This window comes from Silene latifolia, chromosome 2 (genome assembly GCF_048544455.1).
Source record: "Silene latifolia isolate original U9 population chromosome 2, ASM4854445v1, whole genome shotgun sequence".
Taxonomy (NCBI): domain Eukaryota; kingdom Viridiplantae; phylum Streptophyta; class Magnoliopsida; order Caryophyllales; family Caryophyllaceae; genus Silene; species Silene latifolia.
This window is the reverse complement of record NC_133527.1, coordinates 196536149-196551885: the sequence shown is the minus strand read 5'-3', so window position 1 is coordinate 196551885 and position 15737 is coordinate 196536149. Positions and strand designations below refer to the sequence as shown.

Here is a 15737-nt window from a genome sequence, read left to right as displayed (position 1 = left end):
CATCTATTGGGACATCCCGTAAATCATGCCATTTATTGTGTGGAAGAGACTTCTAAAGCAAGGTGTCGAGAATCCATCAACCTAAATTTTAAGGAACCCTACTATGACAAATATGACACCCAAAAAAGTCATTATGGTCAACACTCAGAGCAGGAACATACCTTGACACATTCCAAAATAGTTACTCGATGCCTCTGGACAGCTTGAGCATCAACATTGATGGCCCTCGTCAACATATTCAAGGCAACATATCTGGTAAAACAAATATAAACCACTTAATATCAAAAAGACAAAAACTTAAAATAGGCCTAGTTTAGCCTTTAAGAGAACTAAACACTATGGAGTATTATCCCACTCCAACTACATTACGAGATAAAGTTTCAACTTCCAGAGGAGATGACAGCCTAATAAGAGTAGCACATGCCATTCCTGTGCCATGCTGCCAGCAGTATCATGTTATCTCATATAAAACCACACCCTCAAATTGTTGGACATCAGTTAATACTGTTAACTCATTTCCTCAATCAAAAAACACAATGATTCTCAATTATCGTGCTACCAACCATGCATAAAAAGGAGATTGTATTATTTGACAATGAACAGAATTAAAGAATGAAAGATAAATAGGCACATGTGATTCAAGGAGTGAGGTAAGAGGAACACACACACCAAGGGGGAACAAAGAGATAGAAACTGCATGGAAATTTTAGTTGTCTTCTATCAAAGAAGTTGAAGCTGAAAATAGTGCCAAGTCACTAATTTTAAATTTATTTATTTTTATTTGAAGAAATCAGCTCATTCTCATTAAGACAAAAATATTTCTTACAGAAACTAATAGCTCACTAATAAACAATCTAACCTGGTATATACTGTACCATATCAGAGTTTTCATAACCCCTCGACCAAGAGTACATTCTTAGACTAACAGCAGATTTAACTCTATAGAGAAGCTGTTCAATAGTTTGTTGCTTTCCTATGAAAATTCGACTATTTCTCTCTTGCCAGATGACATATACAACCTCTGCAAGAGAGCACCTTGCCCAAACCTTCTTCCAGCTCATCCTTCAGAGTTTAGCCAAGTTATATAACTCATGCTTCAGAGTTCAGACTAAGAACCCTCCTAGTGACTCCTTGCCAAACCAGAATGTGCTGCATTACAGCAGCAGAAAAATGACGGCCAAAAAATAAATGCCCTGCTGACTCCGAGTCCTGGCAACAAAGGACGCATTTATTGACTATACACAAGCCTCTCTTACACAAATTATCAATGGTAGGGAGGGCGTTGTGAGAAACCAATGTCGCAGTGAAAGCATCCCTGGCATGACTACTACAATCCCCTATCTACTAAGAGAATAAGGATCTCAAAAAAAATTCCCTCCAAAATGCTACATCTTAAATATGGAAATAAATTAGATTTTCTTTCATTAAACTATTCTTTCATTTAAAAAAGGGTAAATTGATAACTTAAACCTAGTATAATACCATTTTTCAAATCTTATACCTAAGATAATGTTTTTCTAAAACTTATACCTAAACTCCTATTTTCTTACTAACTTAATACCGAATCTCAAAAAAAGACATAAATTGACTGTTTTACCCTTATAATTAACCCACCCTCTCTCAACCCCGTAAACCCATTACCAACTTAATATAACTGATAAGATTGAGAACTGGAATAAATCCCATCCCCGACTTTTTATCGCCGTCGCAGCTGCCACCAATCCTCCCTCCTCCGCCGCCGCAAACGTCGAGGAACTTGAATTTGATTGATCGAAATGAAATAATTGCAACTGGGATTGCGCAATCGAAGTCGACGTCAATGTCCATATTGATGACGATGAGGATGATACTGTGGAGGGTAAAATTAGGGTTTCGCTGAATTGAGCGCAATTAGGGCCGTGATTTATGTGGAGTTTCTTGAAAATGTGCTTCACTTCTTTGTTGTTTGTTGTGAAGGGGATGTTCATAGTCCATGTTTTTCTCTTTCTTTGGAGTTATGTATAGTGTGCTAGTAGTGTGATTGTTTGAGTGACACATAATATAAAGATTGAAGACAATGGAGGAGACATTGTTGGTTGTGTTGTTGTTGAGATCAAGTACGCAACAATCAAACTGACAAATATGTATACGGTTGTGTTCGACAAATAAAACTGAAACGGGTCCGACATGACAATCACGAGGTGTCGGTGATGGCAGTGGTGGTGATGCCGGTGGGAAAAGAGGGGGTTACATGGTGGTAGTTATGGTAGAGGTGGGGTTACTGGGTTATGTGAAGAAGAAAGAATGGATAGATTAACTAACTAGTAAGAGGGTAAAATGGTATATTTATGTCTTTTTTTGAGTAATGGTCAAGTTGGAAAGAAAATAGAATTTTAGGTATAAGTTTTTAAAAAAAGTTGTTAGGTGTAAGTTTTGAAAAGTGGTGTTATTCTAGGTATAGGTTATCAATTTACCCTTTAAAAAATAACAATCTTTTCATCAACCTATAATCTTTTCATCATTGAACTTTAAAATTTAATTTATTAACTAAAATAAAATAAAATTGGTATAAAATTATAAACTATACATAACCATAAAATGAAAAAGAATTTATTAAAGTAATGTAAGAAAATTTATAAAATGAATAACTAGATTTCTTTTGTACGTCTCGAAAAATGTAAAGGTGTGCCCAAATATTCAGGGGGAGTTACCCTCCACATAATTAGTAGCATGCAATATGAGTTCCTTAATATCAGGCTTCACTCCAGCAAAGTAGATATTGGTCTTATTGGGATTAGGGGTCAGACCAAAGAACTCAAGAACTCAGATAACGATTTCAAACTCTTGTCAGCAGCAACTATAGAGGGTAGATCACCCCTACCAAACACCAACAAATCATCCGCAAATATTAAATGTGTTAGGCCAATTCTTGAGCATTTAGGATGATAGCTGAAATGGGGTTGCATTTTAATCCTCCTCAAAATCCTAGATAGGATTTCCATACAAAGAACAATGAAGAGGAGACAAGGGATCACCCTGTCTAAGTCCTCTCTTCCCAGAGAAGTAACCCACAAACACCCATTTATGATACGTGAGAATGTAGACGTCGAAATACAAGTAAACACCCAACTACCCAAGAGCAAAGTCGCTAATTTCATGCATGTAATTTGATAAAATAGCTGGAAAATGAAAAGGACAGTCAAACAAAGAAAAGTATAGACCTGATATTATTGTCCTTGTTTGATAGAAATCTTCCCAGAATATTTATAGCAAGTACACGCAGGCCACTGTTGTCTTCAATTCTCATGATAGTTTCCACACATTCATAGAGAATGGCATTCCCTGCATTCTTGATTGACTCCGTTTTTGTTGCCACCTAAAAGCACATATAACATTTCAAATGATGAAACAGGAAAGGAAGTCATTAAAAGCACCAGGCTGAAGAAGTTGTAGAGCAAACCAGCAACATCAGCAATGAAAAAAATTGAAAAAATAAAGAAACATAATTCATTTGCGCATATAAGGAATTTGAACCTAAGAAGAAATTAGAAGTCTATGAATAACTTGAATCCATTTGTGTAAAGAGAATTTCTACAGAATTCATTAGCTGCATAGTCAGAGGCGGACATGCAAATTTATAATATATGCCCAAACTTGGAGCAACCCCCTTAGCATACTTCCGCTGTTCCAATGAATTGTATACCTTTTTAAACTCCCACTTACGTGATTGGAAAACGTATACAACTCAAAAGGAATAAGGAAGTTCAATAAATGTCAGAGGGTAAAAGAAACTATCTATGGGACTCATACCCACATGGACATACATAGAGTCTAGAGAGAATACCCACAAACCTGTGCAAGTATGTCATTCATGCATTCACTGGCGTCAGCATCCCCATGGCCCAAAACACGCAAAAACCTCAACAGTCTCATGTGCAGGAAAGGGTCCGCAATCCCAGCAACATCATATTCCGGAGCGTACGAACTGTTCACTAGATCCTTTAAAACTCTCACGACAGCATCTGTGCATTTCTAGAAAAAAAAAAAAAAGGAAGAAGTTAATCACAATAATGCTGGAGCCATTGCAAACTTGTTGAAAAGGAACAGAAAAATGAATTTGACTCACAAAGTAAATTTAAATCAACTATCAGCAACAGTGTGCACTAATTTCACTCTGCGCAAAAGATCTAGTGGCACTTAAAACTAAAACCCCTTCTTGAAGATGGCAAGAGAGCTCACACTAGCTCAAATCACAAGTTTACTGGTCACAAGTTTTATAGGTGTAAAACAAAAACAAAAAAGAAATTGAAGCCCGCACACATTAAATCTAATCCATTTACATCGAACGCAGGATAATTACATGTTGCATAAGAAAACTGCCAACCAAATAAACACTTTAGGTAATTTAACCTGTGGTACAAGTGTACAACCAGTTTTACACTTCAATAAAGGAAAAAACAAGATGAAAAAGCTACAACTGATAAGTCATGCAGTAACCAAATCAGCATAACAAAAATACACGCAGACACGAGTACATCAGTACATGGCATACTGTTGAAGATTTAAGTAGGGGAGATGATACCTTTCTGAAATACTCAAGGGCATCTTCACTAACTTTACACAAATCGGTACAAAGTTGAACTCCAGTTATCAAGACTCCATGGTGCTTTTCTTTCAGTAGAGCAGCAGCAGGATTAATGAAATTTTCCGCGAGGTCAGGGACTTTCTTTATAATCCGTATTGAACACAGGGCTGCCTATTTCATAGGAGGAGTTAGTTATTAGGGTTCTTATGATTCAAACTTCAGATATCGAACACGTAAACATTGTAAACATATACGGAGTATTGGACAACTTTCATTTTCACCATGGGAATCAATGACCACATACAATATATGCAAGTGACATTGGTCAAATTGCCGCAACAGGAAACGAAGAACACTCTTGCGACTTCTAGGAGAAAAATGTTGCTGTGACAGCCAGAGATCCAGAAGAACAAGAAAAAAAGATTATACAAGCAGTTCTATCACAGATCCAAGCTCAAGATCTTTGCTTTAAAACACACAAGAATTATCTCAATGCTCCGTGACTATGTCTCAAACGAAATCAAAATGTATTCAGAGCTTTTTATAAAAGCTCAGTGTAAGAGCTTTTGTTCAAGGAAGCTAAAAAAATGTAAATGATTTAAAAAAAAAAAAAAAAAAAAAAAAAAAAAGTTATAGAAGCTCAAAATAATTTGGGCCAGTAGTATGTATAGCCGGATGTATAGAGGCTCAAGAACTTTGCATATGAACTGATTCAAAGACCGGCTGGCTGACGGCAATGTGAAATGAAGATCCATGCTTCTCATAATATATATGGAAAGCAAAAACGACGGTCCTTTAATATCATTTCCTAAACAATGTCTAGAGGTACGGAAGAACCAATGCTGCCTCTCAGATTGCATTCTAGGATCAACAATCAATTAAATCAACTATACAATGACACAATCTGCTCGAAATAAGTTGGCACATAGAAAATATCTACTCTTGTATGAGCAACATTTACCTTTTTGCGAACGTTTGGATCCCGAAACAGAAGTAATCGCTCAACTTCTGGGGCAAGGTCACGAGCCATTTCAGCGGAACAAATGTTCCCAAGAGCACAAAGAGCGAGCCCCACGATGTACTGGTTTGTATGGTTGAGGTCTCTAGTATATAATTTAAGGAAATAACAACACTACATTGTGAAGTAAGCACAAAACACTATAACAATAAACTGAATCAGAAAACAAATATAAGGATACTGTTTTAAGGAATTCGTAACCAACATAAGAACTTCTTGTCTTTCATCGAGAAGCAACATAAGCCCAAGATATCCTATTCTCTTTTCAGGAAATCCCGGAGACGCAATCAACTTAAGACATTCCATTTGACCAAAATGTGTAGGGTAACCAAGCATATGAATAAACATAAGCTTGGCCATGTTCCTATGCCTATAATCCGGGTCATTTTCGCTAATGGCAGCACGAATAGATGCACACTCTTTCCGGACAACTGCCCGTTCCTCTGCAGCTGTTTTACTAGCTCGTATAGAGCGAATCATGTCCCTGCATTATGAATAATAGCATATATCATAACAAAATTTGGATAGAACAACTCCTACTTTCGACACAATCTCGAAATGTGCATTCGAATTCCCAATTTAACCTAATCATATTACTTGCATTGTGATACCCTAACATACCAGTAGGTCTTACTTAAGACGGTCTTACTTAAATCGGTTGGGAGAGTCGTCTTAACTAGGATGAACTTACACATTGGCACAAAATGTTGCAGACCACTACTATTTGCAGTTGTCTTCCTTGTGACGGATACGGGTCAATATTACCCAATTGGGTAAATAAGACAAAGATCATAGTGCCTAGGAATTCCCATATACTTGTCTTTATCCTACCCATGTGAGTTTTATTCGACCCGTCACAAGCTTGTGACGGATATTGCCGTCACAAATGAGAATTTGTGCTATTTTAAAACACGACGTATACAATCAAATGGAACAGACGAAGTAGGAAATTGTAACTACAAAAACAACATTAACAAAAGGTCCAAAAGCATGATCTGGGAAATTATGAAAATGGAAGATATAATTGAAACTTACCTCAAACGGGTACCTGAAGAAAAGGGATTCATGATTTTATAACCGGGTAACAATAAACACTTGATTTAATTGATTATTGAAAACAAACCAATTACAAAATCAAAAATGGGTATGAATCAAATCTGCAGGGTGATCAAAAGGGTATGAAAAGGATCAAAATTTTGTTAAAAAAAAAAAAAAACAATGTGGAAATGTTGTGAGATCTGAGGAATTGGGATTAAAAGAGAGGAAAGATTAAGGACGAGCAATGGAATTAATTTGAGTGGATTAATTAAATTACTTCTTTTTTCGAAAGTGATTAATTAAGTTAATTGGGGGTTTCAATGTAGTCTTAATTTTCTTTCTTTTTGGGGTGTTGTGAGTTGGTTTTTTTTTTTTTTTTTTTGTTTGACAATGGGGTTAACGAGATCGACTTGTGTAGAGGTGATCATGGGCCGAGCCAATGCGGGCTTGGGCTGGGCCTCTATAACAAAAACGGTCCATTTGTGTGGGCCGGGCCGAGTCGGGTCAAGTGCTTGGGCTTATTTAGCAAGCCCAAACCCGGCCCTTATGGGCTAATGCGGGCTTTTGGGCCTAAAAGGGCTTTTTCAGGCCCTAAAATTTACGATTTACCCTAGGAAATAATTAGCGTAATACCTTCAATTACAACTTTTAAAACATACATAGTTTATAAAATTGCACAAAATATGATGAAATGCATATGAATTGCTCTCTAAAATAAAATAATGACAAAAATCGCTACTTTAGAATGCTTAATCATGCATTCTTAGATATGATTTATGTTATGTATACTTTGTTTTATAAATCTAAAAAAATATACTTGAGTTTGTAAAGAGTTGGGTAAAACTTTAACGTTACTTCAATAGGTTTTATTAGAAAAAATATTCATTATTAATAAATATGGGCTGGGTTGGGCCAAAATTTGGGCCTAACGCTTGGCCCAAACCCGGCCCCAAAATATTTTGGGCCTTTTAAGGTCGGCCCATGGGCTTTTTTGGGCCAAAACTAAAGGCCCAAGCCCTTAAAAAAACGGGCATGGCCGGGTAGGGCCTATGGGTTTGGGCCATTTGATCAGCTATAGACTTGTGTGTACTAGTTCGTCTAGTTGTACGAGAGCCGGCAAATTCGAACCGACCCAGCAAATTTAAAAGTGGACCTAAAAGACCTTGAAAATTTAATTATAATCAAAATCTACCCTAACCGCTCGTTTGCAATCTGGCAGCCGATGCAACCCGACGAACAATGACCAATACCCGAACCTTGACTTAACTCGATATGAAACCAATCTGGTATTGACTCGACAATTACTAAGCTTAATATTGATCGAAAATGAAAGCGATTTATTAATGGTTTGTTTGATACGTTTGACTTAATAACGAAGTAAATAAACCGAATAATGATTGAAAAGTACAACTTAATGGAAAATAATGAAAGTGATGTGATAGAGTAACTAAACCCGATAACGACCAACCCCAAACCCGATACATCAAATTAACATAAAATGATGTGGCCTGATAAACTATTTGACCCGAAAGGGTAGGTTGCCCCATAATTAGAGAGGGCAAACTTAGTCCAACCATAGCAAACCCGGCCTGATGATGAATTGTAACCAGACACGACCCACTAACCAGTGACTCAATCAATATGAACCCGATTTGATATTGACTCGATAAAATTAATGACCAGACAATTATTGACCCGACAATCATTGTTTAACTTTTATACAAATAAGGGTAATAAAATATCTTTTTGAAATTATATATACGGATTTTAAACCCTTTTCAAATGAGAGGTAAACTATATTAGTTTAATAAATTGTCGAATATTCTAATACTTATCTAAAAGTATCGTACTTGCCTAAAAAGGAAGTTTGATAACCCTAAACTTCCACTCTCACACTCCCATTTCCCAACACTCCAATTTTGAAAATGGGAAGGAACAAACCTGAACTTGAAAAAGAAAACAACACGGAAGACGAAGAATCCGAGGAAGAAGAAGATGAAAAGGAAAACCCTTTCCAAAATTTGTTATGGAAAATAGCAGTAAAAGACACCCAATTAAGTAAAGCAATCACTAAGATTAAGAAGGTTAGCGATTTAAGTTTAGAACCAGCGGGGTTTTCGTAGAGGAATTTCGAAATAGATGGTAGGAAAATGATGCCTACTACACTTAATCAAGAAAAAACCGATCTGTGCATCATTTTCAGTCTGTTGGGTCTTTTAAACTGAGAAGTCTTGATTGTACCCAATGAGTTTTAGCCTAATACATGAGAAACTGAGAAGTCTTGATTGGGCCGGTGTCGAATTATGGCTTTTATCCACAGTTATCTTTAGTGAACCATCTTCAATTTTGAAAAGCATACTATCGTAATTGTTCATGAGCTATTAACAAGCCATTAGGTATATTGACTTCATTTTATTCGGGAAATCACGTAGTACTATTAAACTGTCATTTTGTAGGTGGTCTCCAGTCGTTTAAGCCTAACCTTGACGTTTGAATTTTTAAGTACGACATGCTCTTTTTATCATTTTTAAAATCTTTAATTGAGCATAAATCGTAGACTAGAAATCCAATTATTTTTTTATAAATTGATTAATTTTTCGAGATTTATAATTTGATTGGTGGACAAATTATACCATGTTCATATGTTTTATACGCTTATAAAGTGTAATTTTACTATTTGTTTAACTTAACTTATTGTTTAAGAAAATAAAATAAAAATAGATCTAAGGGTATGATCTCGATCTCGACCATACGATCCATATATCCTTATCCACTGGATCTCAAGTATTGCGATTCATATTCGGTCCGTAGGATCTGGATTCCCGTTGTCATCCTAGTCGTGGCAAAACACATATAGAATACCAATATTCGTGGCAAAATATTAGTAAATTGTAGTAAAATGGATATATATTGTTGCAATATACATAACATATACGTCAGGGTAGTATGATGGTGAATGTAAAAAAATAGTAAATCCGGGTAATTCATGCTAAAATGGTGAGAACGAAGGTTAGAATGAGTTAATGTTATGAAAATTAAGTGAGGGCATAATAGTCATTAGACATTAAGGGTAGTATGCTCAAGTGAAGGGTAGTATGCTCAAGTGACTAAAATGTTACTTAGTCCCATTTCTGTCAATTTAGTAGTAGGATGAAGTTAGTTATAGGGTTGTAGATAGTAATTTGCATAATTAGTTATATATATATATATATATATATATATATATTATTACAAAACTAAATGATTATTTACTTAAAACTCTTGACTGGTTTACCTACACATATAACTAACAACAAACAATAGTACAACATTACAACAACAACAACAATTATAATACCTTAGCAACTGATTTCACCTTTGAAAATTCCGATTCATCGGTTATATTTCTTTTAGAGAGCTCCATAAAAAAAATCAACACTAGGCTTTGATTTCAAGGTGTTTAAAACCCTGATCATGTAATCTTTCGAAGGTACCAAATCTTTAGCTTTTTCAAACTCGGTGCACTAAAAGTTTAGTTGAAATTTAAATAGTACAAATGAACTGTAAATGGCTATGACGCTAACATCCTCAATGTTTAAATCCCTCCAAGAAAACCCTTGAGGTGTTGCCTCCAACCCATACTTACCTTTTAACCTCACAATAAGCTCACTCAACTGACTTTTGGATAACAGTTTCTGATTTTGATCCTTAGGTACAACAAAGTCACCCATCGTGTAATGTCGGATAAGATGATGTAATGTTAGAGAGGAAAAAACAAAAAAAAAAAGACGGTAAGAAATAAAAAAAATAGGAGTGAAAAGTCGGCGTGTGATTTTACCTTTTTAAAGAGAGTCATTAGGGCAATTTTGATTGGGTTGGGCTTGGGATTAACCCTTTACTAGTTTTAAATTCGTATATAAAATTCACGTGTCGTTATTAATAATAGGTTCTATTATTGGATATATGAGCATAAAAATAAGCATGATTAAAATATTAGATGAATTTTAAATTCACGATCAATTAAAAAATTGATAAAAAATGGATTATTTAGTTAATACAATACTAATTTAGCTCCTGTGCAATGTATGCACGATATATATAGAGTTTTCCTTTTTTTTAGTCTATTATATTTATGAAATTTAAATTAACTAATCTTTTTTTTTTTACATTTCTCATCGTTATATTTTGATTTGAAAAATCAAAGTCAATATCATGTTAATCATGAAATGAGTATTTCAATGAAAGTTTTTCTTATTACCGAGAGATTAATAATGTTATTTTATAAAATTTTACTGATAATATATTTTTAGTCGTAACTTTTTATCATAGAAAATCAATGAATTTTTTTTTCGTATGATTCTTTCGACAAAAAAAGAATTCCTTTTTATATCAAAAGATTAGAGATAATTTTGTGTAGAATGTAAAATACTAAATGACATAAATATATAAATCTGAAAGATTATGAGTATTATAGCCCAACATACTTATACAATATGCTAAAAATAACTAAACTTTATTTTAGGAAATATGTTTAGACGGGAAAATTTAGAGTTTCACCTATTCATTTAGTAAATATGGGATGATTTTAATTAATACATTTAAACCGATATAAAGAACAAAAAAAATCTTATATCAGCGAGATTGAAAATAACTATATATTATCTCAACCCGTCATGACTATTTTAGTGTTGTACACATTTGACCGAACCTCTAACCCGTATAATTGATATATGAGTGGTTTAACCCATTTTATAACCAAGCCCACCCGAGCACGACCTATTTAACAGATCTAGCCCATTAGTATATTACTCAAATGAATTCTATTCGGCCCAAATAACCATACACCACTTCCAAGGTTAATTATGTGTAGTTTCATAAACTAAACCCATACTCTCACCCTTTTATTTTTCAAACTGAAAACCCTAAAATAAAATGCCTCCACTAAATAATTCACTTCCTCTCCCTTGGAAATCTAGAACCATCAATTCATGAATTATACAACCAGTTGTATATGTTGTACGGTGTAAAATCTGAGTTTTGTGATAAAATATCCGAGATTTATGTTAAATAATATGAGCTTTATTAGAAAATATTGAACTCATCTATTTATACACATTAAAAATATGAACTTTGATTTAGCTCAAGAAAAATAAATATAAGCTCGAATTCCGATACCTTGGTTGTACAATGCTTATGGTACAACTGGATGTATAATCCTATTTGTGTAGAACCATCCACATGCATATGTTGATTATTTTGAAAGGTGGAAAATGAAATCCAAAATAATCCTCGTTCCACACCTTTGTCATTAATTTTTCATCATCCTTACCCCCATCCCTCTAATATCACCAACGCTAATTCATAATTTTCTTGTCGATTTGTTTCTTCGATCAAACATGCAATTGATTATTGAGAGCTCATGATTTTTTTTTGCAAAAAATTATCATGTTATTTCAATAAGAAATAAAACTACAATTTTGTAAGAATATCACACTAGAATACAACTCGAGAAAGAGATCTCGAGAAAACCAAGCTCTCTTTAAGAGCAAAGCCTATCAATCATGACTCTAGGCTGCCTCCTCAATCGTCATATACATCCTAACTAAAACCAAGCTCTCTTTAATTGAGAGTCCATGATTAATTTGTCATGTATGTGTTTTTCTAGTATTTTTTTTTTATGTTTTATCTCAATCATTATATTACATGGAAATTATGATATTTTTTTCTCCTATTTCGTAATTGAACTTTTTCAAATTATCAAAATAAAAAATAATATAGTATTTTAAGAATGAAAATATTCAGATTTAGTCATTATAAATGATTGGATTTTTGTAAAGAATAATCTAATAGTTCCTTTTGAGTCCTAATTTTTTTAATGCAAATTTATTGGTTTATTAGCGATTTTTTTTTTTATATTTTGTTGTTACTATGAAATTATCTAATATCTACATAGTATAAAAGCTAAGTTTTTTCTTTGCTTATGATTGGCTGCTGAGTTTTTACATGTGGATCCCCCCATGTTTTCTTATTCTATTTAATTACCTTCTATCCTCAACACAATTCTTATTCCTATCTCTTATTCCCATTTTAATTACTTTTGTTAAAATATATGTTAAAATGTCATAATTTACATAAAATATTGCAATTTACATACATTCAACGGGTCTAACATGTTAAATACCTTTTAATATAATTCTAATAAAATACGATTGTACATTATCTAATATTCAAATCTAATATTTATCAAATATTCGAATCTCCAAATATGGACTATTTATATTGTCACGGTATTGAACACTTAATCACGCTAAATTATATGTTCATGTATCTAATAATAATGTCTGCTATTACGACCCGTGCATTTCTTGCACGGGAATAAAACTAGTAGTTTTTTAAAAGTAGATCCGATTTTTTTCGACATTTAATAAAAACTTAAATCATCTTCATCTAAAAATACTATTAAAAGGTTAGCCTAAAAATGCCACATAGGATGGAAAAAAGCCACATACACAATAACAATATGACTTGGCAAACTAATATGACATGCATTATCAATTTATTATTATATTGCATTAATTTAATTCACTTATTTTCTTTAAAAAACCATCCATATTCCATTAGTTTTAAATTTAATTAACTAAAAAAAACTATAATAAAAAAATACGCATTAACTATAAGTTAATAATTTCAAGATTTCATATGGAGTAATATTATATGTATTCGAAATAAAAAAACTGAATATATAAGAAATTAAGAACGAAAAAGAATAAATGAAGTTAAAAAAAATTGTATTGTCACTAATTCACTATTTTTTTTTTTTTTTGAAAGGCATTAATTCACTATTGTTATTACTAGAAAAAAACAATAATATACCATAACTTTGTTGTATATAGAAGATGTTTTACAGAACTAATTAATCAACAAATGAGTATTAAAGATCATATAAAATATTTTCTTAGGAAAATATAAAATATTTGGAAAATAAATATTTATTTAATTTAAGTAATTTACATACAAATTTTGTAAATACTTAACTGAAATTATAGACTAATAATAGAATTTTAAAAGGGTAGTAATACCATGTATTTAGTTCATGAAATTATTTCACGTAAAGGATAAGGTTTTATAAAAAAAAAAAAATAGAAATTGCATTGTTTAGCAATATATTTAGTAAGTAAACTAAAATAATTATATTTATAATTTTGTGTTCATGGTGAATTTAAACGAGACCTTCTCCATTCCACTTTTATTGTTTAATTATCCTTTAAAATTTATTCCAAATTAATTGTTTTTTCGAAATCTATACAATAATATAAAAAGCCTAGATTGAGTAGCTAATAGAAAGACACGTGACGTAATACAAGTTATACAATAACATAAAAATGCTGGATTGAGTAGTTACAATTATATGCTGGATCAAAAATTAATGAAAAAAGTAAATTAAAAACAAAATACAAAAAGACAAAGTAGTAATCAATATATTATATCATTTATCCTACGTAAACTTTCATCTTACAAACATTACTCTATTTCATAATTACAATTTATTCATCTTTAATACCAAACTTTTCATATTCCATAATTATGAAACCATCAACAAATTTTACCTATAAAATAAGATTAGTAGATGAGAATCTAGCTTACCTATTTGTTTTCATTTGATTGAACTTTAAAAAAAAAAAACTATCTTTCTTTTGTGGTAAAATGAACGAGAAATGAAGAGATAAGAGAAAAATAGAAGAAAAGAGAATGTGTAATTAACAAGCATTTATATCGTATTGTTCGTTTTTGGTGTTGTCGAATGTTGATGATGACACTTGAGATTATTGATGATCGATGATCGAATATATATCACCATCCATTGTGGCGAAAGAATGTCCAACTTTGGTGAATGAAACTCTAGCTTAACCAAACTTGTACCCTTAACTTTTTTGTCTCACACATTCTTAAGAAAAATGTAATGTTTTGGAATTTTTTTTAATGTATTCATTAATTAATAATGTGTAGTTAATTTGTTGGGATTAACAACAAATTACATATGTATTGAATAAAATTTATATTTTGCTCGTACTTGACTATCAAATAGTAACATATTTTTTTATTTTTGAATTTTTGAAGTGGGAATATTGCAGTAATATCGATTTTTTTATCTCGATCTATTATATCCATCTCATTTAATTTTTTTTTTATTTGATTAAATGTTACAACGGTTAAGTGAAAATGAGTGAAGAATAGTTTGATTTTTCAATATAATTATAATTTTCAAACATAAAATATAACTATGGTTGATGTTACTTACTATTTTTATGATATCAACATTTTAATAAAGTTATAAACTAGAAAAGATATCATTTAAATGTCGAGTAAATACAATATCATTTGGCTATAGACAACAAATAAGAATAATAAAACATGATACAATAACAAATAAACAATAAAGAATGATGTAAGTATCAAGACACTATAAGAAAATATAAAAAAATTACGTGAGCAAATAATTATTAATGACGAGCTAGAAAAGTCACGTGATTTTCACGGGAAATCTATACAATATTTTAAAAAGATAAAGCTAAGCATTTCACTAAGTAATGTCTCCTATCAAAAGTCATCTTGAATTGTGATGTGTCACATGCATATAATTAGTGAAAATAAAAATAAAATTTATGTTGTACAAAAGAATGTAAATGTCAATAAACTTTTTAGTTTCCTCTCATCTTTATAGCTATTAATAATTAATAATTAATTTACTCTACTAATTTAACATCTAAATCCTTTCTTAGTTGATTTTTTGGCTTCCCCCTCCTCATTTATACTACCTATACACATTGTCATATTTTTGTCTACAATTATCATCACTTGCATTACCACAATATTTTGACTTCTCTACCTTAAACACTTTTGAGATTTTATTTTGAAGATTTTTCATCTTTAAGCTTCCACACTCAATTCAAAATTATTTGGTTCACATAAAATCCTAATTGAATTAATCATTTCAACTTGACTTTATAACAACTTTACGTAGCTACAATATATTTTATATTCGTATTTAATTGTATCTCATTCTACAGAATTAAATTAATTGTTTCAGTTTACATTTCAATATTATAGTTTGATTGACTTTTTATTTTTTGACAGGTA

The 15737-nt window shown here is 32.0% G+C and overlaps 1 protein-coding gene across 2 annotated transcripts in view; it reads right to left on the bottom strand.

Moving 5' to 3' along the window:
• LOC141644262 (AP-1 complex subunit gamma-2-like) overlaps positions 1–15737 on the bottom strand; it is a 29194-nt gene that overhangs the window by 6255 nt on the left and 7202 nt on the right. The window contains exons 1-7 of one of the 2 annotated variants that reach the window (XM_074453742.1): positions 6618–7009; positions 5764–6066; positions 5526–5667; positions 4562–4735; positions 3832–4011; positions 3201–3355; positions 162–252 (exon numbers count right to left, since the gene is read on the bottom strand). In XM_074453742.1, the coding sequence (XP_074309843.1) occupies positions 162–252; positions 3201–3355; positions 3832–4011; positions 4562–4735; positions 5526–5667; positions 5764–6066; positions 6618–6649 (1077 nt within the window). In that variant the 5' untranslated portion in view covers positions 6650–7009. Of the gene's footprint in view, positions 1–161; positions 253–3200; positions 3356–3831; positions 4012–4561; positions 4736–5525; positions 5668–5763; positions 6067–6617; positions 7010–15737 lie in introns of those variants that run through there. The other variant, XM_074453743.1, reaches the window with a different exon arrangement.